The 25,549-nt window shown below is 37.9% G+C and overlaps 1 protein-coding gene and 1 pseudogene across 9 annotated transcripts in view; one reads left to right on the top strand and one right to left on the bottom strand.

The window, feature by feature from the left end:
• The window catches only part of INPP4B (inositol polyphosphate-4-phosphatase type II B), an 883,288-nt gene that overhangs the window by 109,388 nt on the left and 748,351 nt on the right, over nucleotides 1–25,549 (bottom strand). For all 9 annotated transcript variants that reach the window (XM_069556830.1, XM_069556833.1, XM_069556829.1 and 6 more), the window contains one exon: nucleotides 12,685–12,844. In XM_069556830.1, the coding sequence (XP_069412931.1) occupies nucleotides 12,685–12,844 (160 nt within the window). The remainder of the gene's footprint in view (nucleotides 1–12,684; nucleotides 12,845–25,549) is intronic.
• LOC138422805 (glutathione S-transferase A4 pseudogene) lies at nucleotides 23,754–24,412 on the top strand (annotated as a pseudogene).

The raw sequence follows: 25,549 nt of genomic DNA, 5'->3' as shown, positions 1-25,549 counted from the left end.
TCTACTGAGGCTTCAATCTCTGTGTATTCTAGTACAGCTACTCTCATCAGCATCATGAATGTCTTCCACGCTGCTAAATCCAAAGTTGCTTCTCAGTCATCATTTCCCTTACCTACCAGCAGCACTGGGCAGATGGATCCCTCCTTTGTTGAATACCTTCTAACCCTAGATTTCAGGATGTCATACTTCTTAACCCCCAAGTCACCAGTCACTCCTTATCCAACTTTGATGTTGGCTCCTCTGCTTAACATCAGGTTGTCCCCATTTGTGATCTGTAGGTCATTTCTCTTTTCTCTGAAAACTCAATTTTTTTTTTTTTTGCTGACATCATTCAGTTTCATGGCTTTAAATTACCTGCTAGCAATTCCCAATTTTAGACCATGTATCTGACCCTCTCTCCTGAATTTCAGCTTTTTATATCTAACTGCATACTTGATATTTCCATGGTAAACTTGAGATACTCGAAGAGAACATGTCCCTATTCCTGACTACAAAACTTGTTCTTTCCAGAGTCCTTGCCAGCTAGTCCACAGCCACCCCATCCTTCAGCTCTTTCCTGACTTCTCCCTTCTCTCATTTTCCCATCCAAGCCATCAGAAAACTCTGTTGGCATCACTTTCAAAGTAAGTACAGAACCCAGCTACTTTTCATCATGTCCAGGCTACTTTTCTTAGTCCAGGCCACTACCATCATGTCTCAATTAGAGAATTATATTAGCTTTCTAACTAGTCTGTACCTGGTTCTATTCTTATCTACAGTCTAGTCTGAACGTAACAGCCTGGGTGTTAAAATCTGTCAAGTCAGGTCAGTCCTCTGCTCAAAACCCTCCAACTGCTTCTGGATTTTCTAAGAGTAATAGTCAAAGTCAATACAAAGGCTTTAAATTATTTAAACTCATCTTCTACTCTCTCCCCTTCACTTTTCATATTCAAACCAAATGAGCTGCTTTGCTGTTTTCTGATTGTAGAAAGCACATATGCCTCAAGGCTTTTGCATTAGCTGTTTTCAATACTCAATATATCCTTACCCTAGGTATCCATATGGCTCATTCCCTTACCTCCTTGTGTCTTTGTTCAAACATCAACTTTTCAATGAAGCTTGCTCTTAAATGTCAGTATTCTGAAACCCTTTTACTTCGCTCTGTATTTTTCCACATAATGTCACTTTTAACATATTAGGCAATGTCTTTCTTTCTTATGGTATATTTTATGTCGGGAGACATTTAAAGAATATAAAATCCAGGAGGTCAGGAGTTTTGTCCATTTTGTTCATTAATATATCCTGGTGTCTAGAATAGTGCCTGACATGGAGTAGATGCTCAACCAAAATATGCTGAATGATTGAAAAGAAAGAAAAAAAATTTCACAAATAATGTGACATCTTATTATGAACTTCAGAACTGGAAGAGATCTTAAAAATTTGCAGATGATCTTTATTTTACCAATGAAGAAAATGAGGCCCAGAGAATTTAAGTGACTTGCCAAAGGTCATGTAGCCAAATAAATAAATGGTGGACTTGGCAAGTACAATATCTTGGTTCTGAGTCAAGTGTTATTCTGTTACATCATAAGTCACTGCACAGTTTTTAAGGGAAATAACATTAATTTTCTGAGAAAAGTGAATGTTGAAAATGTTAAAATGTACCATTATAATTAGAATTTTAAGTTTATAATATGTTATCTTTTTTATTTTTACCAAATATTTTTAAAATTTGTAAGTGTACTTTACAAGTTGTTTTGCTTGCTGGCCTGAGTTTTAAAGCCCCTCATTCATTGATTTTTTTTCTTCCCAATGAAATTCTAAATATTCATGTGCAGAAATTCATTGAATCCAGGAGTATTAATATATAAACCTGTTGATGAAAATGATGCTCTGCACTTGCATATTTATACTTTACAAAGTAAAATAGACTAGTCACACATTATAAAACCACTGAAATAATTCTCATGTTAAGTGCAAGTTCTGAGGATATGAAGATTTTCAGGCATGTATACATAAATACTATAGTAGGAAACAGCAACCCACTGCAATATTCTTGCCTGGGAAATCGCATGGACAGAGGAGCCTGGCAGGCTACAATCCATGGGGTTGCCAAGAGTCAGACATGACTGAGCACAGCACAGCAACAGCATGAATACGCACATACAGTGAAGACAGTCACCCAGAAACATTGAGAAAACTAAGCATTTCTTGTCTAGTAGCAGTGCAGATCAGGGTGATTCAGCCTTTATTCCAGTGTTGGCCTCTGAACTATGTTAGGCTCTGGAGATTCAGAGGAAAAAAAAATACTTAGCATATTCCCTCATAGAGCCAAGTCTAGTAGGGGAGATAACATTTAAAATAGTGTTTCCAATAAATCAGAAATACAGAGGCTGCAAACCAGTGGCCCAGGAACAGCTTCATTTGACCCTCACATGTATTTTATTTGGCCTTCCTCCTATTATAATGATTAAAAAAAAAAAAAAACCCTATCATCAACTTTAAAAAATTGGGATATTTTATACAAAAATTCAGATTCACTTGATAAATCAGAAGCTATGGTAACTTTAGATCCACGTTCCCATATGGGAATGAATGACGGGCTGGAGCTGGAGTGGTGGCCCTCTTTTGAAGGAATATATTCTTCCTAGTTTGTTCCAGTGTCCATCAGTTTCAGCTGGCTCATTCAGGTGAACTTGATCATTATCATGCATGATGTCTGTGGGACTATGTACCTGCAATCCTTGTAGAAACATGATTCTATAACTTGCAGAATTCAATAAAAATATAAAATTGTGAGATTGCTGCTTAAAAAGCAGTAAGCAAGCTTTTGTCTTTCTTCCTCATTAGTATCTCTCTGAGCTGTCATGGTGATTTCCACTTCCTCTTTTGTGTCACAGTCCTTTGGGCATGGTGATTGCCTGTGTGCAGATCTTCAAAGGCACCTAGCCTGAGTCTGCCTCTCCAGCACTTGCACCCAGGCCCCTTGGTAGGTATGGGTGGGAATGGGAGATGGTCACTGGGCCGGGATAAGGATGGGGAAGCTGGGCAGGCACTGGAGAACCAGGAGGCAGAACTAGAGATGAAATAAGTCTCCATGTCCCAGACACAGCCTTCTCCACACGACTGGACTTTATTCACAACAACACAGCTAACATTATTAAAAAGGCGTGACAACCACAGAGCATAAACCCATAGCACAGGCCCTGCTGAGAGGAATCTGCGCACTTGCCCTGCTCCCATGCTTGCAATGCCAGCTGTTGCCTGAAAGATCAGAAAAAACGCCTCAGTGGATAAAAAGTTTGAGCCTGTAGATGGTAGAGATAGGCAATCCTTTGAAAGCCCCGCACTGAAAAGCATAAGATGAGATCTCAGAAGAGTCCAGGGTGACTGGATACGAAAGGATGAAGCAGGATGAGATGAAGAAGGTGACCGAGCACCACGGAGAGACAGGTGGGAGTCTGGGAGTAGAGGGCCTTGTAAGATGGGGAGAAACATAGCAACAAGTGAAGCATTAGCTATGACTGCCTGGAAACCCATTAATCAAATATTAATGGCAAACACAAAAGTAAACTCATATGCCAGACTGCTCTTAAAATTTTATACTTATGGCTGATTCATGTTGTACGGCAGAAACAAACACAGCATTGTAAAGGAATCATCCTCCAATTTTAAAAAAATTATTAAAGGTAAAAAATTATTAAAGGTAAAAAATTAAGCATTCCTTTTCACTAGTTTATTCTGCATGCCCAATTCTTTTTGACAAACTCAATCAGGAATCATTCTGCCTGGATGGGAATCCTTGCTCAGATATCTACCAGCTCTGTGATCTTAGAAGATGTGCTCAACTTTATCATCTATAAAATAGGAATAAAAACAATATCCCCTGTAAGTTTGTTGCAAGATTGAAGGGAGGGATGGATAGAAAGTTTAGCAAAGTAGATGTCATACAAATGTTAGTGCAGTCAGTTTTAACTATTAAAGTGATTATTTCCTCTCTTTGTCTACCTTTGTTTAGCATCCAAGTTGCATTTGATTTTCATCCATTGGTGCTTCCAACTCCTCAGCTGAAGGCAGTTTCCATGCCCCATGCTTCCAACTCCTCAGCTGAAGGCAGTTTCCATGCCCCAAGGCTCAGCAAGATAGATTTTGCTCATCTTTTTCTATTCTTTCTCTTTTCATTTTTTCCAGTTTCATCTATCTATCTGCTGATGACTCCCAAATGTATATTTCCTCTTCTATTTTCTTTATCTTGCAGAAGCGGTCTTTGGAAAATCTCTGTCTTCTTTCAAATACAACTGTTTATCCACCAGACGTCAAGAACAGGGTAGTGACCGAATGTGTTTCTAGATATAGTGCCTGGTATAGGATAGATGTTCAAATAATATCTGTTGAATGAATGAAGGGATCTTCCACTTTGTTTTTCAACTAACGTGTATTTGGTGTGTCTCTTCCATAAGGCTTAATGCCATGAACTATTTTAGATATAGTAGTGTTAACTGATTAATTGTTCTAGTCATTAATTATTTCCAGTGTATTAGGCAGATAGTTACTGTGGCCAACCAAAGATATAAGATAAAGCATGGGAGATTTGCTTAAAACAAACAAACAAAAGCCTTGGAAAGTGAAGTCACTCAGTCATGTCCGACTCTTTGTGACCCCATGGACTGTAGCCTACCAGGCTCTTCTGTCCATGGGATTTTCCAGGGAATAGTACTGGAGTGGATTGCCATTTCCTTCTCCAGGGGATCTTCCCGACCCAGGGATCGAACCCAGGTCTCCTGCATTGTAGACAGATGCTTTTACTGTCTGAGCCATTTGTCCCTATTTGGAGGATGGAGCGCCTTTTTCAGATGACTTACCTTTGGCATTAGCAAGCTATGGATTATAAATGATAATAAATTATTGAAATAAAATAAGTTCGTGGTAGTTATCAGACAATTTTGTTAACTGGAGGCAGCCGGAAATACAGTAAAAGATGTGGGAGGAAAAGTGAATTCTCAGGTCCCATAAGGAGTGTGTCTGAAAGTTAAAGGAAAATTATGACTTGGGAAAGGACATGAAACTAACCACTAGTAAGTGAACTAAGTCTGTGATGTGCCTGATGTTTACCACCTTTGTATGAAGAAAAAGTGATGACTTGAAGGCAAACTGGGCTCATTAGGAAAACTATGTCAGGGGAACTTCATCTCCTTTTTGGCAGAACTTATAGCTGGGTAGATGAGGAAAAAAAAGTATTCAATGACATAGGGTATTATTGGCCATTCACAGGGCACTTCATGATACCCTTGTGCAAGACAGAGAAATACAGGCCATGCAATGACATGAATGGATCAACGTATAGCTGGATGAACACATGTTCCCAGAGTAGAGATTAACTAGTGTATTTCAATGCACGCAATTCTTTTTTGTAATGTGCCTCAAGGATCTATATTTATCTCTGCTTTCTCATCATTTTAATCTGTTGCTTCTGTGAGTAGACAGGAAATGTTTACAATATGTGAATAAAATAAACCTTAGTAGGGCAGTTCAGTTCAGCTCAGTTCAGTCGCTTAGTCATGTCCAACTCTTTGTGACCCCATGAATCGCAGCACGCCAGGCCTCCCTGTCCATCACCATCTCCCAGAGTTCACTCAGACTCACGTCCATCGAGTCCATGATGCCATCCAGCCATCTCATCCTCGGTCATCCCCTTCTTCTCCTGCCCCCAACCCCTCCCAGCATCAGAGTCTTCTCCAATGAGTCAACTCTTCGCATGAGGTGGCCAAAGTACTGGAGCTTCAGCTTTAGCATCATTCCTTCCAAAGAAATCCCAGGGTTGATCTCCTTCAGAATGGACAGTAGGGCAGTAGGCATATGGTTTTTCCAGTAGTCATGTATGGATGTAAGAGTTGGACTATGAAGAAAGCTGAGTGCCGAAGAATTGATGCTTTTGAAATGTGGTGTTGGAGAAGACTCTTGAGAGTCCCCTGGACTGCAAGGAGATCCAACCAGTCCATTCTAAAGGAGATCAGTCCTGGGTGTTCTTTGGAAGGACTGATGCTAAAGCTAAAACTCCAGTACTTTGCCCACCTCATGCAAAGAGTTGACTCATTGGAACAGACCCTGATGCTGGGAGGGATTGGGGGCAGGAGGAGAAGGGGATGACAGAGGATGAGATGGCTGGATGGCATCACCAACTAGATGGACGTGAGTTTGAATGAATTCCTGGAGTTGGTGATGGACAGGGAGGCTTGGCGTGCTACAATTCATGGGGTCGCAAAAAGTCAGACATGGCTGAGAGATTGAGCTGAACTGAACTGAGGCATGATGGATGAAAGAAACAGGTGTTTTTCAGCATGTACTCAAAAGTGTATTATATTACAGTCATGGGTTTAGGTATCAATCTCTTCGGTAGAATTGAGACAGATCGGGTCTTAATCTTCTTGTGCCCCTAATATTTCAAAATGTCCAGTTCAGAGTGATGCTTAAATATTACTTGAATTTTGAGAAGCCTGAGGGGTAAGTCCAATTTAGCAAGGTTTATGGATTTCAATGGAGTTATTAGTGAAAGTGAAAGTTGCTCAATCATGTCCAGCTCTTTGTGACTCCATGGACTGTACAGTCCAGAGAATTCTCTAGGCCAGAATACTGGAGTGGGTAGCCTTTCCCTTCTCCAGGGGACTTTACCAACCCAGGGATCGAACCTAGGTCTCCGGCATTGCAGGTGGATTCTTTACCAGCTGAGCTGCAAGGGAATAGCTAATAAAAACTTAAATATCATTAATAGAATAGTATGTAAAAGTAGGGAGGCAGTCCTGTGTTACATTGTACTTTATGCTATACTGTTGAAAAGTAAAAAGTGAACGTGTTAGTTACTCGATCGTGTCTCTTTGCAACCCCATGGACTGTAGCCCACCAGGCTCCTCTGTCTATGGAATTCTCCAGGCAAGAATACTGGAGAGTGTTGCCATTTCCTTCTCTAAAGGATCTTCTAAACCCAGGGATCAAACCCAGGTCTCCTGCACTGCAGGCAAATTCATTACCAACTGAGCCACCTGCTTATAAGGATGTTTAAATGTACAAAAATAAGAGGACAATCTTGTTTGTTAAGAAAAAATATGAATATACATCAGCATGAGACTTTGGAACGGTTATTCTATTACTTGTTTAAAGAATGTACAGAAAGATTTTCTTCTCTCAGCACTATCTGCAGTAATCCTGGAAAGAAATTTATGAAGTAAGATATAGTACAAAATTCTAGACCTAAAATAAAAAACCTCCAAAACTACAGGTTTAAAACATTATTAAACTGATATACTATAAAGAGAAAAATCTACAAGTTGAAAAGAGAAACATCTGCAGTTATAGAGGAACATTTAAAAATGAATAAATGTAGCACCAATTCAGAAGACCATCTGTTTAACCAACAAAGAAACATGAATTATGATTATACTGTAAAAATACAAGATGATGGTAAAGAAAGAAAAACGGACTATCATAAGGTTAATTATGAGATTTCAAAACATATCCCAATATAAAACACAACAGTCAAAAGCACATGAACAAAATTTGATTAAATTGATTGATTAGTTGATCAGAAATTGACAATTATTTTATTGATTAAAATATTTGCAGAACTGAATTATAAGGAAAAAACTACTCTAATGTTAGGAAAACAATTACTCATAGATGATATGGCAAGAAATGCCTATCAGTATTTAGCACATCACACATAATAAACTCTAGATGACTCAAATCACTCACTAAATCAATTTATTAATTAACTGTAAAATGAAAATAATGTAATGACTGTTCCACCACAGCTATGGACTGAGGATAAATGTGGTGTTATTGAAGACATGGATTTCATTATCAAAAATATTATTTTGAAATACGGTATTAAGTTACATAATGTGCATACGTATGCATGTCCAGTCATGTCTGACTCTTTTCATCCCTGTGGACTGTAGCCCACCAGGCTCCTCTGTCAGTGAAATTTTCCAGACGAGAACACTGGAGTGGGCTGCCATTTCCTACTTCAGGGGAATCTTCCTGATTCAGAGATCAAACCCGCATCTCTTGAGTCTCCTGCACTGGCAGGCGGATTCTTTACCGCTGCACCATAATATCAAGACACAAATAATTAGAAACTACAATATGATAATTTTTGTCCAAAATGGCATGAAATCACTGAAAATTTCTAAAGCTGGTAAGATAAAAGAGTGCTTCTAGGTACTGTGATTCAGAGTACCTATTGTTACAAAGAACCATTAAAACATCCCCACCCAACTAAATGTTGGTTTCTAAATGCTATTCTCCAAAAAAGAAACCAGAGTTCCTTGGAAAATAGCTGAACCACAAGCTGGGGCAAATACGGATGAACCTAGAGCAAGTTTTTTTTTTTTTTATGAAACCAGAGAATAAGAGAGTGGATAAAACGTAAAAGTAAGAAAGTGAGAAACTAAATACATAGTCTATGGCAAGAGAAGCTACCAAAAGGCCACCAAGAGCTCCTAATAGCTAGCCCTTGAACAATTTGAGTCCCAAATAAATAATAACATGAGGCATACAAACCAAAGGATAAAATACGTATTCATGAGTCCACACTGATATCAAGTCATTGTATAAATAAATACATGGGAGAGAAGGAGTAACTCTTCCGTATAAAATAATTCTACTTACAGGATAATTTCTGAGATGTAGTTAAAGGTTTTCATGTTCAAAGATGCTTACATGTTAAATGCAGCATTATAATATTAATCAAATACCTAAAAGAGTGGTTTCTCTTTTGATGAAATAGTTTATCATCATTATCATCTCATTATTTCCAGACAATGTTTGTGAGGAAATACTCATAATATAATGACATGCAGTATATCAAGAAGTACATCTATATTTATACTGTGTACAGCAGTTTGGTTACAGTGTATGTGTGTGTGTAAACATATATTCAAAATGTGTGGCTAACAGAAATAAAATGAAAATTGTGCATAATCCTATTTCTTTTTCTTCTCAAATGTTTAAAATGATTTTTTTCTAATAAAATTTTGAAATGCAGTTAAATTGAGAACATGTCATTAGTGAATGTATATCTCAAGATGGTTTTAGAAAAGTCAGAGGAACCAGAGATCAAATTGCTAACATCCGCTGGATCATCGAAAAAGCAAGAGAGTTCCAGAAATCATCTATTTCTGCTCTATTGACTATGTCAAAGCCTTTGACTGTGTGGATCACAATAAACTGTGGAAAATTCTGAAAGAGATGGGAATACCAGACCACCTGACTTGCCTCTTGAGAAACCTGTATGCAGGTCAGGAAGCAACAGTTAGAACTGGACATGGAACAACAGACTGGTTCCAAATAGGAAAAGGAGTACGTCAAGGCTGTATATTGTCACCTTGCTTATTTAACTTATATGCAGAGCATCATGAGAAAGCCTGGTCTGGAAGAAGCACAAGCTGGAATCAAGATTGTTGGGAGAAATATCAATAACCTCAGATATGCAGATGATACCACCCTTATGGCAGAAAGTGAAGAACCAAAGAGCCTCTTGATGAAAGTGCAAGAGGAGAGTGAAAAAGTTGGCTTAAAGCTCAACATTTAGAAAACTAAGATCATGGCATCTGGTCCCATCACTTCATGGCAAATAGTTGGGGAAACAGTGGGAACAGTAGCTGACTTTATTTTGGGGGTCTCCAAAATCACTGCAGATGGTGATTGCAGCCATGAAATTAAAAGATGTTTACTCCTTGGAAGGAAAGTTATGACCAACCTAGACAGCATATTAAAAAGCAGACATTACTTTGTCAGCAAAGGTCTGTCTAGTCAAGGCAATAGTTTTTCTAGTAGTCACGTATGGATATGAGAGTTGGACTATAAAGAAAGCTGAGCACCGAAGAATTGATGCTTTTGAACTGTGGTGTTGGAGAAGACTCCTGAGAGTCCCTTGGACTGCAAGGAGATCCAACCAGTCCATCCTAAAGAAGATCAGTCTTGGGTCTTCATTGGAAGGACTGATGCTGAAGCTGAAACTCCAACAATTTGGCCACCTAATGTGAATAGCTGACTCATTGGAAAAGACTCTGATGCTGAGAAAGACTGAGGGCAGGAGGAGAAGGGGATGACAGAGGATGAGACGGCTGGATGGCATCACCGATGCAATGGACATGAGTTTGGGTGGACCCTGGGAGTTGGTGATGGACAGGGAGGCCTGACGTGCTGCAGTTCATGGAGTGGCAAAGAGCTGGACGCAACTGAGCAACTGAACTGAACTGACCCCAAATATCTTTTTTCTGAAATAGTTAAGGGGATAGTATATGTAAACTGCAAGTTTAGCTTGTTTGCTTTATAGTTCAGAAAGCCATTGTTAATTTCTCTGTTGCACTGTTTAATGTGACAAAGTTCAGGGTAGAAACTAAAAGTATATTTTTCCTAAATTAAGAGGAAGATTAAAATAAATTAATAATAATTTTTATTTAATAAAAATAAATTTTATTAAATAACTTATTAACAATCCCACCTAAATATGCAATAACATCCATCACATATTTTACATATTTTAAGTACACTTGAGCACACATTCATTTGTAATACATCACATATATATTTGTTAATCATCTCTTTAATGAACCAATATCTTTACCAAAACATTCGATTGTGCAATCATCCAACACATAAAATGTTAACAGCTTTAACTTTAGAATTATTTGATAATACTATATTATCTAATACTAAGTAATACATTATCCAATACTAAATAATTTTCAGACCAAAGTATGTATTTCATTTTATAAATTTAAACAGTGTCTTATCTCCTAAAAAACGTTTATAACTCAAAAAAGAATGAATGAAATAAGCATGTAAAACATGATATTAATAAAAATTAATAAATAATGGAATAAATTATAGGACACCATGTTATAATTTGACTCCAACCATCCACAAAACTGATGTAGTTATTAATTCACTTTAGGAGCAAATTCTACATGGTTTTTAGGCTATATACAAAGAATATTTTGCATTCAAATGAAGGTGATTCATGTAATTTTACAGATGACTTACCTACCAAATATTTTTACTTTTTAAATGGAAACTGATTGCACAGATATGATCTTTCGATAAAATACAAGATATGAATAAATGCATAATTTTCAGTACTTTGGAACTCTGTTCTCATCAATAAGCAGGTTTCGGGAACATCAAAAATTGTGGCAAAATTCAGAATCCCTTAACCTCTTAATCTTACTCTGCTCTAAGTGTCCTCAACACTTAATGGACAGAACAAATCACTAATATGGATTCTGCTTCTTTACCTCATTTTCCAGAGCGCAGCACAGTGCCTGGCTCATCGCTGATGGTCAATAAATACTCAGTTAAAGAAAACTGAAGTATACTATTTCTTTTTGACATGAATTATGACAGGTTTTCATTTTGATTCATGTGAAGTTATAAATCTGGACCAGCTTCATTAATAAAATTGATATTATTAAAAAAGAAAATCCCCATATACAGTTAAATCAAGTAGAACATTAAAAAAAAAAAGCAGTGTAAACTTTCCACCTAAGTGAATGTAATATGGAGGATGTGAACCATCTACAATAAGAAAACTTTAGAAAGCCACTGTTGATGAATGTGATTTAGAAATGGTTCTCCTGTTAATCAGGTGATGAAAGATTGATGTTTCCTATAATTAAACTCCTGATGAAAATGTGAGTAATAAAAAAATCAGGAAAACAAATTAAGAAAACAATTTAATTTGATAGGCAGCCATATTTTCCTATGCTCATTTTCCTTAAGGAAAAGGGAAAGTAGATTTTAGAAGAAGGTAGGGCAACACTTTTTATCTCCAAACACTCAAGAATCTGGATGGAATGACTCTAGGAGCAAGTCTTTCTAGAATAGGGAAGTGCAGATATCTGTCTTAGTTTTTGTTGTCAAAATTAATGAAATTAACAAAAACATTTTAACAAAAGAAGCCATATTTGCTGGTCAACCTTGTAATAAGACACCTTTGAATGTATCCATCTCTGTCTCTATACAAACTATATGTGTGTGTGTGTCTCTATATGTGTGTGTGTGTGTGTCTATATGTGTGTGTATGTGTGTCTACAGTGACACACACCCATATGTGTATGCACATGTATGCATCAGTGTATCTGCCTATACATGTATCTATGAGAATTTAAGCTTCATGAAAATATGTCTTTGGAATAACACACAAACACATTCTTCTTATATGGAATTAAGACTTCTTCATGTTTTTGAAATAATTCACCAATTCACTCCCTCCGAATAAGGTGAAAAGCATTTTACCATATCACCTTCTTTTCAGAAGCCTTTTTAAGATGCTGCATTCTGATAGTCCTCAAAGTTTCTAAGCATTTTCAGATGCTTGTTTTTCTTCCTAATAAAATTTTGGAGGAATGTGTATAAAAGTAGATTAAACTATATCAGACTCTTTAAAAGAAAACACTGCTCTCCTTTCAAGAGGGATTTTATGTAGTTAAAAAAAAAAAAATGAGCATTGCAAGCAGTTCTGAAAACACAACCGAGATGCAATTTGATAAATAGCCTTCCATCACCCCAGCCAGAGCAGTGGAAAAGCACACTATCAGCACTTTCATCAAAAGCACTATTGACTCCTCTTTTTTCTATCTCATTTTATCTTGGCTTTCTCATTTTGTTTACTCAGTCAATGATTGGGGAAAAAAAATGATTCCTTACCCTTCGGATGAGTTATGATGGAGTCCTCTGGAGAAGAGTCCTTTTCTACATCTTTGCTGCTGGCACTGCTTCCCTCGCCACCACTCTCTCTTTCGATCAGTTTATCCACCATGGCAATAATGCAGTTCAGGCTCTTCCCCACACTGGCCCACACCCTGTCCTGAAAAGAGCATGAGTATCACCATGGATCTTTATTGCAAAACCGAGACGCGGCAAAATCCGATGAATCCACTTGAGAACAGCAGGAAGGGGCACAATCATGAAGACTGAGTGACTCTAATACCCCCGTTCCTTTGGCCAAATTATGCATAGACAAGAAATCTATTTTCTCTTAATAAAGCATACATCAAGTGTTATGATCTTTCTATTTAGGTCATTGTTTTTGCCCTGTCATAAAGCAATGAGGAACTATCGTACAATGTGGATCCCTAATCGAGCACAAATTACATTTTACACTGGAGATATCTATTTTATTTATCAATAATTAGTATGAAAGCAAAGATTCACCAATATTTTAAAATAGTGACTGCCGCTTGCATTCAAATTTCTTGTTTTTCTTTTTATTGTGATAATATAGACGTAATGCAAAGCTGACCATTTTAACCATTTTTAAGCATTCAGTATTGATACATTCACACTGGTGTGCAGCCATCATCACCATCCGGCTCCAGCAATTTTTCATCTTCTTAAGCTGAAAATTTGTACCCTGTAACATGCATTGTCCATTCATCCTTTCACCCAACCCTGGCAACCACCATTGTACTTTCTGTTGCTATGAATTTGACGACTCTAAGAATTAGGAGTTCTTAAAGCGTGGTCTTCAGATCATCCTAACAGAATGACCTAGAGAATTAAATGCATATCCGTGGGTGTCACCAAGTCAACCAGAACAGTTTCAGATGAACAGATACACACTATGTATAAAACAAATTATCAAAGACCAACTGTATACCACAGGGAACTCTACTCAGTATTCTGCAACAGCCTACATGGGGAAAAAATCTGAAAAGAATGAATATATGTATAACTGAATCACTCTGCTGTATAACTGGAACTAACAAACACTGTAAATCAGCTCTATCCCAAGATAAAATAAAAATTAAATTAAAAAAAAGAACCATTGGGAACACGTAGCTGAAATTTCAATAAACTCTTTTAGGTGCTCAGAAATGAGGTGATTTTCCAGTGGGAGTCCAATGACCCAATGACATGGTTTCTACAAAAGTTCTTGCTAAATTTATTGCAATTTGGCAAAATCACATCCTATCCTTGCTGGCTTTCCTAGATAAATCATACTTGCTTTTCATAACCCTCTATCATGAGTACAAAATATGCTGTTAATCACAAGTAACCATAGGAATTTTTTCTCTAAACACAGATCATTCCTACCAAGAATTAAAGCTGATACATCCATAAATTATATCATCTTCTGCCTAGTATCTGAAAAAATGAAGCAGAAATCTTGAGACCTAAAAAGCTCATCACTTCCAGGAAGCAATGCTGGAGAAATGTAAGCAAGCTGAGTCTGTGACATCACTCACTGAGATTCGGTGAGGAGTTTATATTCCAGATCATATAACCAAACTGCACTATGCTATGCTATGCTTAGTTGCTCAGTCGTATCCGACTCTTTGTGACCTCATGGACTGTAGCTCATCAGGCTCCTTTGTCCATGGGATTCTCCAGGTAAGAATACTGGAGTAGGAAGCCATGCCCTCCTCCAGGAGATCTTCCCAACCCAGGGACAGAACCCAGGTCACCCACATTGCAGGCAGATTATTTATCATCTGAGCCACCAGGGAAGCCCAAGAATACTGGAGTGGATAGCCTATCCCTTCTCCAGAGGATCTTCCTGACCCAGGAATTGAACCGGGTCTCTTGCATTGCAGGTGGATTCTTTACCAGGTAGTTTTATCAGCTACCAGGGAAGCCCATAACCAAAGAAAATGGTCCCTATTCTGAATATGCCTTAATCACCACCATCAACCTTATTTTTCAGACTGTAAGTGGAAAAATGAAGCAATTCTCCAGCTAATACTGTGGACAAACTCTGTTACCGAGGAAAAAGGAGGAAAGAATTTCTCTTAATTTTTAGATTAGCTCTGTAGAGGAGATAGGCTTTCAACTCTCTTCCTGTTACTCATGATGAGAGAAACTTTATGTTTTGATCAAAGATGAGTAGTAGTGCATGCTGTCTTTCTTATGTAAAGGCATATAAAGGACGGATCAACTGCTCTTAATCACATCTTTGAAGAGCACGAACAGAAGGGTATGTAAGAGGATGCTTTTACATTCTACACCTAGCCATTGTTCTTCTTCCTTTATAGATAGCTCAGGTTATACAATTCTGCTGTGAGAAAAGTCTCCTTTGCAGCCAGTACAGAGATCTTCACTGGCACGAACAACATACTGAAGTGTGCTCATTGATTAAGACCAATAATCATATAGTAAATGGTTGTGTTGTGTTTGGCAAACAGTCTTAAAACACTTAAATGGGTGGAGGACACACAAACTGGGAGGATGTTTGGGGGGTAAGAAATAGAGCAGTTGCTTACGTAACACTAATACATGATTCATGCATGATCATATACTCTGTGGAAGGCACATTCAGCAGCAGACTCTGAGCAGACTCATGCTGTTCTTTTTCTTTTGGAGAGTAGATCCTGCCAGGCTGGTGGTGAGAGAACCCTGAGCTTTTCCAGACACTGCTTCCTTCTCTTTTAAGGCATCAACAAAGTAGATTAAAGTCACTGCTTTACACTGCTGTCTCTCATACTAGACTGTGAGTTATCTGAGAGGAGAAGGAAATGGCAACCCACTCCAGTATTCTTGCCTGAAAAATCCCATGGACGGAGGAGCCTGGTGGGCTATAGTCCAAAGGGCTGCAAAGAGCTGGACATGACTGAGGGACTAAGCACAAATGTGTCCTAAGTGTATCGCAAAAGGCCTGGAAGAAAGGCAGACAGGGAACAAAAGGGGGAGGAAGAGAGAGGACTCCAATCCAGAGGCAGATTGGGGATTGCTACTTCCAGTAGCTGACTTAACCTGCAAAAACCACCACATAATATTATTGACTCAGATTTTAGAGACAAGGAAACTTCTGGTAAGAGATACTGAATAACATTTAATATTAAAATGGTAGAGGTAGAAGAGAAATTCCATTTGATTCCAAAGACTTGACTCATTCATGATTTCCCACAGAATTCTGGTATCCAGTAGGAATCCCTCTTCATGAAATCACCAGAAATTTGGGGACAAGCTTTGGGGCAGGAAGGGTCAGGTACACGTGCGTGTCACCTCACAAGACTAAGATTAGGTTTCAGTTATCTGAGGCTTTAAAATGAGCCCAATGGCAAATTCTGAACTAAGAGACGATTCTACAAAAAGGGCAGGCTGGTCCCATGTACCCTTAAGTTTGAAATCAACAGTACCATGTAATTAGGGGTGCAGCAATCACTTGACTAAAGGACCAATCAGTCTGGGTCAAAGGACATAAGTGGCAAATATTAACAGAGGACAACATTAGTAACAAGGCCCCAGATCCATTTGTGGGCCCAGGATATGAAATAGGGAGTGGACTATAGGGAGAGAAGATAATTAAGAAATATTATTAATTACCAGCAAGATAATTATTTTGGAGCTAGGATGCTAACAGTGAGTAGGAAACATTTTTGAAGATGTACCTCAAGTATCTGATTTCTCTTCTAACCAAGCCATTTTCCATCATGTCTCTGAGAAAGCATATGCACCAAGGAAAATAACCAGCAAAAATCCGTTCTCATTTTGGTGACTTTTTATTCACAAGGCCAGTCCATGCGGGGGATTCTTTTTGTTTAGATTGCTGGTATGGCTGGGAGGTACTTCACTTTCTTCCCCACTAAAATCATGAAGAGGATCGCCTGCTTGGCAGGGAGAAGACAGTGGAAGCATGAAGACTGGCTTCCCACCTTCCCCCTCCCCATTTTCAGGCAAGAGAAATATGATCTGCCTCCAGATTTTGTTTATCCCCTCAGCCACATGACAGGTTTAGAAACACACACACACATACCGACAACCCATCAGAAAAGTAGATGGCTGGACCTTCCTTCTTCTCCCCTCCAATAGCAGTCATTAGCCTACTATGAAGACAGTAACTGAACATTGGTGGGTTAAAGTCTAACCTTTACTGAATGGAGCTTAACGGTGTCCTTGACCTTAATAACACCTTCAGAAAAACCCAACTTCTAGAAGGTGAAGTAGCTATCAACTTCTGCTCAGCAATGAGGGAAAAAGTCGGTGGGGAACAAGCAATACTATTTATTCCATTCTGAGTCAGCTTCTGATCTTGGTTCTTATTTATTTCTGGGTTAGGATCTAAGCTAACCTGCAGGTCAAAGCCAGTGGCAATGGATGCACACATTTGAAGGATGGAGACATGAGTAGCCAGGCAGCTATTACAACTGGCGAGTGAACCATGAGGGTAGGGAATATGGTGCTTACTCAGCATGTCACACATTTATGAGCTCAAGAGAAATCTTGATTACTTTGGATCAGCAGTTAACTTTAAAAAAACAAAAACAAAAACTTGTTCAGCAATCCTTAGCTGATTAACTTTTCTAGGGATGACCTGATCAGCAAGAAGGTAAAGGCTAAACTAGAGTTGATGTGGGGACCCTGTTATATCTTTATCTCCATGCATAATTTGCCACTGGTCACTATCAATTTCTGAGCACTTTGATTAGAACCAGTTAGAAAATTAACAAGACCAATCTCATCTTTACAAAGAAGCTTCAGTCTGTCCTTGAGTTGACTGAGAGTAATCTGCACTCTACAAGCCTGGTTCCCCCACACTGCAAATCTTTGTTCATTCCATAGCTTGGTAACTCTCCTATCTGAGTCCTGGTGTTGCGCATATAATACTTTATGGTACACAATGGCACATTCATGGCCCAAGCTACATACTACACACATACCTACACACATGTATATAAACACCATGTCCATGACATACATATCATGTCCACTAAAATCAGCCAGATATGTGACATCCATCAGAATTGATATGCCCCCAACCTTTGCTTCTTATCCATTCTCCTGCTTAATTTCATCCACCTACTCATGCAATAATCCCTGACCTCGGTTTCCCAATGACCATACTGCTAGCCTTAGCCTGAAATTCAGTGCCCAGCTACACAAGTGATTCAGATGGTCAGTCACTGTTTCTCCAATAGGTGACCTCTCCAAAGTCCCTGGTTTGGATCTTGCCCAGACCTACTGATTAGCTCTCACATGATCCAGCCTACACACAAGAGCCACATTTATCTTCGCTGATAACAGGCTTGTGCCATCACTCTTCTGATCAAAAGCAGGCTGACTACTGCAGCAAGTATTTTCTCTTCTCTCAACTTGGAGCTTGTAGTTGAGTCAACCAAGATCCTAACGCTACACATTTCTCTTTAGTTTTCATAATGAAACCTTCATCCAGGTCAGCCTCCTTGCTGCCCTAGAAACGTGCTGCTAATTAGCTCAACATATATTTTCTGGGCATAGGATACCTGCCTGCCAAGTGCTGAATATCGAAGATATGAAGGAAACCTCGGAGGAACTAGTGTTTCTAACCTGACACGTGCTGCTTTTTATGCTTCGAGGGCCTTCTCCTTTACCTTCCGTCAATCCAAATTCTCACCTTTTCAGGTTCCACATATCTAAGAACTGTTCCTGCTAGTCTCTCTCTGCTTAATGAATCTTTTCTTTTTAATACACAGTGGGCTCTATAAGGGAAATGACTATTATTTATTAACTCTTTTCTTCTCAGGGCCTAGTACTCATCATGCATGCATGCTAAGTTGCTTCAGTTGTGTCTGATTCTTTGTGACCCCATGGACTGCAGCCGGCCAGGCTTCTCTGTCCATGGGATTCTCCAGGCTAGAATACTGGAGTGGGGATCCTCCCAGGGGATCTTCACGACCCAGGGATCGAACCCACAATCTCTTGCATTGGCAGGTGGGTTCTTTACCACTAGTACCATTTGGGAAGCCCCTAGTATTCGCCAGGTTATAGATAAAAGAATGAATAAATTAATGAATGAAACAAGGAAGGAAGAAATGATTTTTTTCATCCTCTTCAACCTTCATGTAACTTCTCTCTGAATTCTTCTGACATTTTTATAATGTGTCACATAACTACTTTCATTCTGAGAATATCTTTCAATGTCTCTGCTTGTTTTATGAGTGCTGGCCATTTACTTGAATGAGATGATATGGCTGTTGAGGTCAGAATCCATTTTTCTATTTTTTGACTGCATTTGATTTCCCCCAAGTACCCATAACATTGCTGCATATTATTGATGCTTAATTAACATTTGTAGATTAACTTAATAGCCTGCTATTTACAAGTAAAAATAAATAAAGATACAACTAAAAGAACTATTATCACAAGTATCTTCAAATTGAAGTTAGAATTAAGCTCATATTCTGAATGGCTGAGTTTACCTTAATGTGTCACATGAAGCTATAGATTCCAATCCACGGAAATATGAAATGAAGCTTTTGTTTAATAATAAATTAAAAATGACTGATTTACCAAAGCTTTTAATTTTAAATTGGTAATTGGGTTTCAGGTGCACACCATCAAACCAGACATTGTAAGAGTCAGGAAAGTGTCCAAGGGAGAGGATGGTATCCAATATAAAAACTACAGGAAAATCAGTCTTACAGGAATAAAAATAAAACATCTCTGTCAAAAACAGTGACTTGAGTTGGAAGACAAACTGCTGAGTCAGCAAATCCATCCATTCACTATTCTCCCATTAATTCTGAAAAATACATTGAAACGGTCTGTATCAAACACTGTATGAGGTGCTATAAAACAGGGGGCTGAAAGTGAATGGATTAACTGCATGTGGAAAACTCTTGAAATTGGTAGGATTTCATGAATATGCATGCCCATAAAGATCTCATTTGGGGTTTCTTTTCTTTAATAGAACATTTGTGCATTTTAATGGACAGTCATGAACTTTGCTTAATCACCTTTTGTGGACTTTAATATCAGATAAGAATTCAGAGCACATCTCTCTTGGGTGAAATGGACTGGAGAAGTTCAGGAAGTTTTCCTATCCATCAAGAAAACAGATGATGGAACACTTTCCATTGCCATGCAGGGAACAACTGGCCTAATTCTCCCTGTTTCTTCTGATGGGAAGAATGGATGCTTTCAGTGTTCCCTCCTTGTAATAAGATTAACAAAACTAGACAACCCTATTAGGCATGACTTAGGAAAGAAAAAGAAAAAGCTGAGACAAGGGTAAAATACCTACTTTCAATTCATATTTGCTGGGAAATATCTGAAATTATTTCTGTATAACCAGAACCTTTGCAATCAGCACATAAATAATCAAATAGAAAATGCAAATTACCACCACTGGGTTTCTGGAAGCTGTTGGAGACCTTCACTCATCATTTATTAACTTTGGTCATCTCTGATGTTCTATGTCCATCCTGAATTTTACCACTTCTATGCTTGGAGATAATGGTGACAATGACTTGAATAGTTGCTTCAGAGTTGATTATGAGTCTGGGAAATATGCACTAAGGAAAGAGGGATTTAACTGGGTACTTTTAATTGGGAGAGAAAAACAAAATCCTCAAAAAAAAAAAAATCCTGAGTTCTAATGGAAGAAAAGGTACCTGACGTGGTGCTGAGTTAAGTTAAAATTATTCCATGTTTCCAAATATGAAGGAAGACCAGAATAGTAATTTGAGAGGAAACTTCAAAGTCATTAATGTATTCTGCAAATGTATATTGGGTACCTTTTATGAGCTAGTGCTCTGCTAACTAGGGGGACACAAAAGTGAGCATGGCATTGTCTTTGCCCTTAAGGAGCTTATAAAGTTGAATGTATGGAAGAAATAGACATATAGACAACTGACTGTATTCAGTGCTTACGAGACTGCGTGATCATGGGATGCAAGAATAATGCTTTATTATACAAAATACTTTGCAGTTGAATGTATATATAATATAAAATTTGGAAGTAAATGGCCATATTTTAGTAGACCTCTTACTGACTTTAGGTAACAAAGTCATAAGGTAGTGCATTAGAAAAAGATAAATCAGATTAGTATCTAGCTGCCTATAAGATATCATTACTTTTAAAAAGTGAGAATGATTAATTTCCTTCTTATTAAGATCAGGTCAATGGTTTCACATAGCATAATTCTAGCCAGTCAGAGAACTGAACAGAAATGCTTTGGAATATCAATTTGCATAGGGACATTATGCATGACCTCAACTATTTTCCCTAGAGGTAAGGTGTAAGATGAACAGAAACTGGTAAGAGAAGTTGAGACTACAGGTCACTGAAGATTGTTCATAGATGAGGAATCTGGCTAGATAAGTTTTGTCATCAACAGTATTTTGCAACTGTGTATGCTCACTGCCAGCAATACTGACAATATACATAGTTGTATCAATCATCTTGTCAAACTGAAACCTTCATATTTGTTCTACACCCCATTAGAGAAAGGTGAAATACAAAATAAACTGTGAGAATTTGGTAAAGAACACATCAGAAAAATGTAAATCTTACTCAAAAATTCAAGCCTTGGGAATTTTGAGTTGCAGAGAAGCCACATTTTTTTCAGGTTGTATAGAGACTTTATTCCAAAAAGGCCTGAAATAAGTATTACTGTGAATGTGTGCTATTGTTTCTATATGCTATGAAATTACCAAACACTTAATATGGACTAATGCGAACCATCTATTGTGCTTATGTGACATAAACACATTTTGCCATAATAAAGAAGAGTAAATGTTCTCCTAGCTTAAGAATGGAAACTAATATTAAATTTGATTTATATTTATGACATGAAGAAAGGAAATTAGTTGACTCATCTGGATGCTGAAATGTTTCCTGATATAGAAAAGTAGCTCAACTAAAAATATGAGTTAGGGATATGGCTAAATAATAAAGTTTTCTTAGTCTCACATTTTGCTTGAATGGATCAGAATCTAAAAGATCCGAAGTTTATCTTTATTCTTTAACAATTATTGAAGGAAAGTAGGCAGATTTAGCCCCAAACCCATCAGTGTTAAATCACAATTTTCTAGAGAACAGTATAATTACTGGAAGCCACAAAAACTGGGTCAATATAATACTTTGGTGGGATGACATGCTTTAATATTTTGGACAAACTAATCTTGGAATCCCAGCTGTTGGCAGCATCTGCTGTAGAGATGTAGAGAAAGAACAGCAATATGTCATCTTTACCAGCTAAAACATGGAGAATGCTAGATTAGTCTCTTTCTTTGCACAGATTGTCACAAAAATCCCCATATTCCTACCGGGTTTAATTGTTTACTAACTTTTCAAGAAAATAAACCTTTAAAGCTCTCAGTTATTTAATGAGTAAAATTCAGCAAATAATAGACTTTTTTTTGGCCAGTGATCATTTTAGTTTCAATCTCTTCCTTATTGACTAGATAATTATTATCTAGATTCATATGTCATTAATTTTTCCAACAAACAAGTTGAACAGAGAAAGGACATTCTCACATTCATGGAGTTAATAGAGATTCTCCCTCCTGACCTCCAAAAGAGTTTTTTACATGCATTAGCTCACTAGAACTCGAGTAATTTACTAACATGAACTTACTTTTCAAATATTTATTATGGAAAACTAAACACAGTTGTTCAAGTTAGGTAATTATTAAAACTACAGCCGCAGCCAGAAATTAAATAAATCAGACTTTTAAAAAATAGAGCTATTATAATCTTATGTACAAGCCTAAATTAACCTACACGATCAGAGTGTTTTTGTATGCTATCACAGAAACCCAATTAAATTAATTGTTTAAAACGTTAAATTATTTCAGAAAGTTGACTAGACTTGTAATCAGTGCTGAAACTTTTCTAACACCTAATTAACCAAGAAAAGTGCTACACAAAATTATGTTTCCAATTCATTTAATAGTACAGTCTCTAAAGGCATTTCCAATTAGCTACATTTTCACTGGATTTACTCAACTTTTCAAGTGAGATAAAGATCTGAAAATAAGGTTAAGTGGTTATAACTGCAATGATTTTTTTTTGAAATAAAAGATTCCCATATTTTGTTTCTATTTCTCTCTCTATATATACGCACCTATTCTTTTTCAAATTCTTTCCCCATTTAGACAAAGGGATCTTTCTAATAGAAAGTGGTCTCCAAGGAACATCAATAACAAGTTTGATTGTTACATAACATTTTATTGAAGTTCCCTGGCTGGCCCTCACAAGGTCTGGAATTTCAAATTTTTCTCAAATGTTGCTAGTAACCAACTTCAGCCACTTTCTTTGGTGTCTATTTGAAACTTCCACTACTCTGCTCAGCCTGTCCTCTCTGCCCTCTTCTGCATATGATTCTGCTTTAATGATAAAAGAAGACATCCGAGTTAATGTCTGAAATATAAAAATAACTTGTACAACTCAATAGAAAAGAGCAAGGCAAATAATTTTAAAAAAAACCAGCAGATGAACTGAACAGGTTATTTTTCCAAAGAAGACACGAAAAGGTGCTAAACATCACTCATCAACAGGGAAAAGTAAATCTAAGCCATTATGAAAGACACCCCACAAATTCTAGAATGGGTATCATCAAAAAGAAAATAGATAACAAACGGTGGAGATGATGCTAAGAAGGGAACCTGTACGCACTGTTGGTAGGAATGTAAATTGGTACAGCCACTATGGAAATCAGTATGGAGGCTCCTCCATAAAACAGAACCACCATATGATGGTTCCACTTCTAGAAATATATTCGAAGGAAACAAAATCTCTATTGCAAAGAGATATCTGCACCACCATGTTCATTGCAGTATTATTTATAATAGTTAAGATATGGAAACACCCTAAGTGTCCATCAACAAATGCATAAAAAAAGAAAATGTGATATACATACATACAGACAAGCATACACACACACACCCCGCCCCACCCCCACATACACACATATATATACTTCAGCCATAAAAATAGAAGTAGGAAGACTGCTCATTGGGTGCCTTCGTGCAATTCTGGTCACTCTGAGTGGGGCCAGAAAACCTGAAAGGCTATGATGGCTATGAAACCCAAGCTCTTACTATCCAAACAGCCAAGGCCAGATGGAATTGGGTTTAAACTGCTGATGGAGTGAAGTTTGATGACGAATTTTTAGAAACAAAACAACAGTCGCAGAAGTTGCAAGATGGTAACCATCTGCTGTCCTAGCAAGTACCAATGGTTGAAACTGATGGAAGCTGGTGCAGACCCGGAGCATCCTCCACTGCAGAGCAGATAAGCACCGTCTCTTTGGCAAAGATCTCAAGGAGAGAACCTGGTTGACATGCATGTAGAGGGGACGCTGGATCTTCTGAACTGCATATCAAGTGTATCCTTACCTCAAACCAGATGATCAGCAAAAGAAAGTGGTTAACATAGCCCAGAAGCTATACTTAGATACCTTCCTGGGTTTGAAAAGGTTTTACAGACTCATGGACAAAGGTTTTTTGTTGGCAATCAGCTGAGCCTTGCAGACATTATTCTACTCCAGATCATTCTGGCTCTAGAAGGAAAAAACATCTTAATATTCTGTCTGCCTTCCCTCATCTCCAGGAGTACATAATGAAAATAAGCAATATCCCTGCAATTAATAAATTCCTTGAAGCTAGCAGTGAGAAGCAGCCTCTGCCAGATGACACGTATGTGAAAACCATGTATAGCAACTGTACGTGAGCACTGCCCCCAGAGACTGCTATGTCCGCAGCAGTCTCAACTGAAGCCAGGCTGCCCTGATCCAGCTCTGTTGCGGTGCTGTGTGTATTGTTCCCAAGTTGGTTTTTCATATCCTGATATCTCTTCTAGAAACTCTGACCTTGTTTTGTCCAGTGAGTGATTGTTACAGGACCTCTTCTGAAAACCTTTGTGGCGAGGCTGGCATTTAGGTTAGAGCTGCTGTGTTTACGCATTTCCTAGCAATGAGGATGGGTAGGATCTCATGTCGTTCCCCAGCTTTGGTCCTCTCCTTATCCCATTCTCAGCGCCCTCCAGTCTCTTCCAATTTTTAGTGTCTAATAACAATGGAGTTCACTAGATAGTAACTCTCCTCTGAGCCAAAATAGACCCATGGTAGTGATGAATGCCTTTGATAGTCACAAAAGTAAAGGATTTACTAATTTAAAAAAAAAGGGAAGGAAATTCTGCCATTTGCACCAACATAGATGGGTCTTGAGGGCATTATGCTAAGAGAAATCAATCACATAATGGGAATACAAATATTGTATAATTCACTTATATTGAGACTCTTAAAAAAAAACAAAAACAGATTCATGGAAGCAGAGAGTAGATTGGTGATTGCCAGAAGTGAGGAGGGGAAGACAAAAAGGGTGAAGGTGATTAAAAGGCACACACTTCCAGTTATGAGAAAAGTTAAGTTCTAGGGATGTAATACACAATACGGTGACTACAGTTAACAAAACAGAACTGTATGTTTGAAAATTGCTAAGAGAATGGGTCTCAAAATTTTCATCGCAAGAAAAGAAAATCGTAGTCCTGTAAAGTGGTAGACATTAATTTCTTGTGATTATATATATGCAAAAAATCACTTTGCTGCATACCTTACACTAATACAGTGTTATATGTCAGTTATAGCTCAATAAACCTGGAGAAAACTATTTCAAATAAAGAACAAAGTAGTCATCCAGCCCCACCTACCCTCAAAAAAGTAAAATCCATTTTTACACCCTCCCTGCATTCTCAGCCCAGCAGCACACTTCTGCCCAGGACTTGTCCCCCACATGCCTACTGGAATTGATTATCTTCTCTTCTTTGTAAGGGCCTTGTTCTATGAATCACTGCCTCTTAGCCTTAAAT

This window comes from Ovis canadensis, chromosome 17 (assembly GCF_042477335.2).
Source record: "Ovis canadensis isolate MfBH-ARS-UI-01 breed Bighorn chromosome 17, ARS-UI_OviCan_v2, whole genome shotgun sequence".
In the NCBI taxonomy this organism is placed as follows: domain Eukaryota; kingdom Metazoa; phylum Chordata; class Mammalia; order Artiodactyla; family Bovidae; genus Ovis; species Ovis canadensis.
The sequence above is the reverse complement of the archived record's forward strand: the minus strand, read 5'-3'. Positions and strand labels throughout refer to the sequence as shown.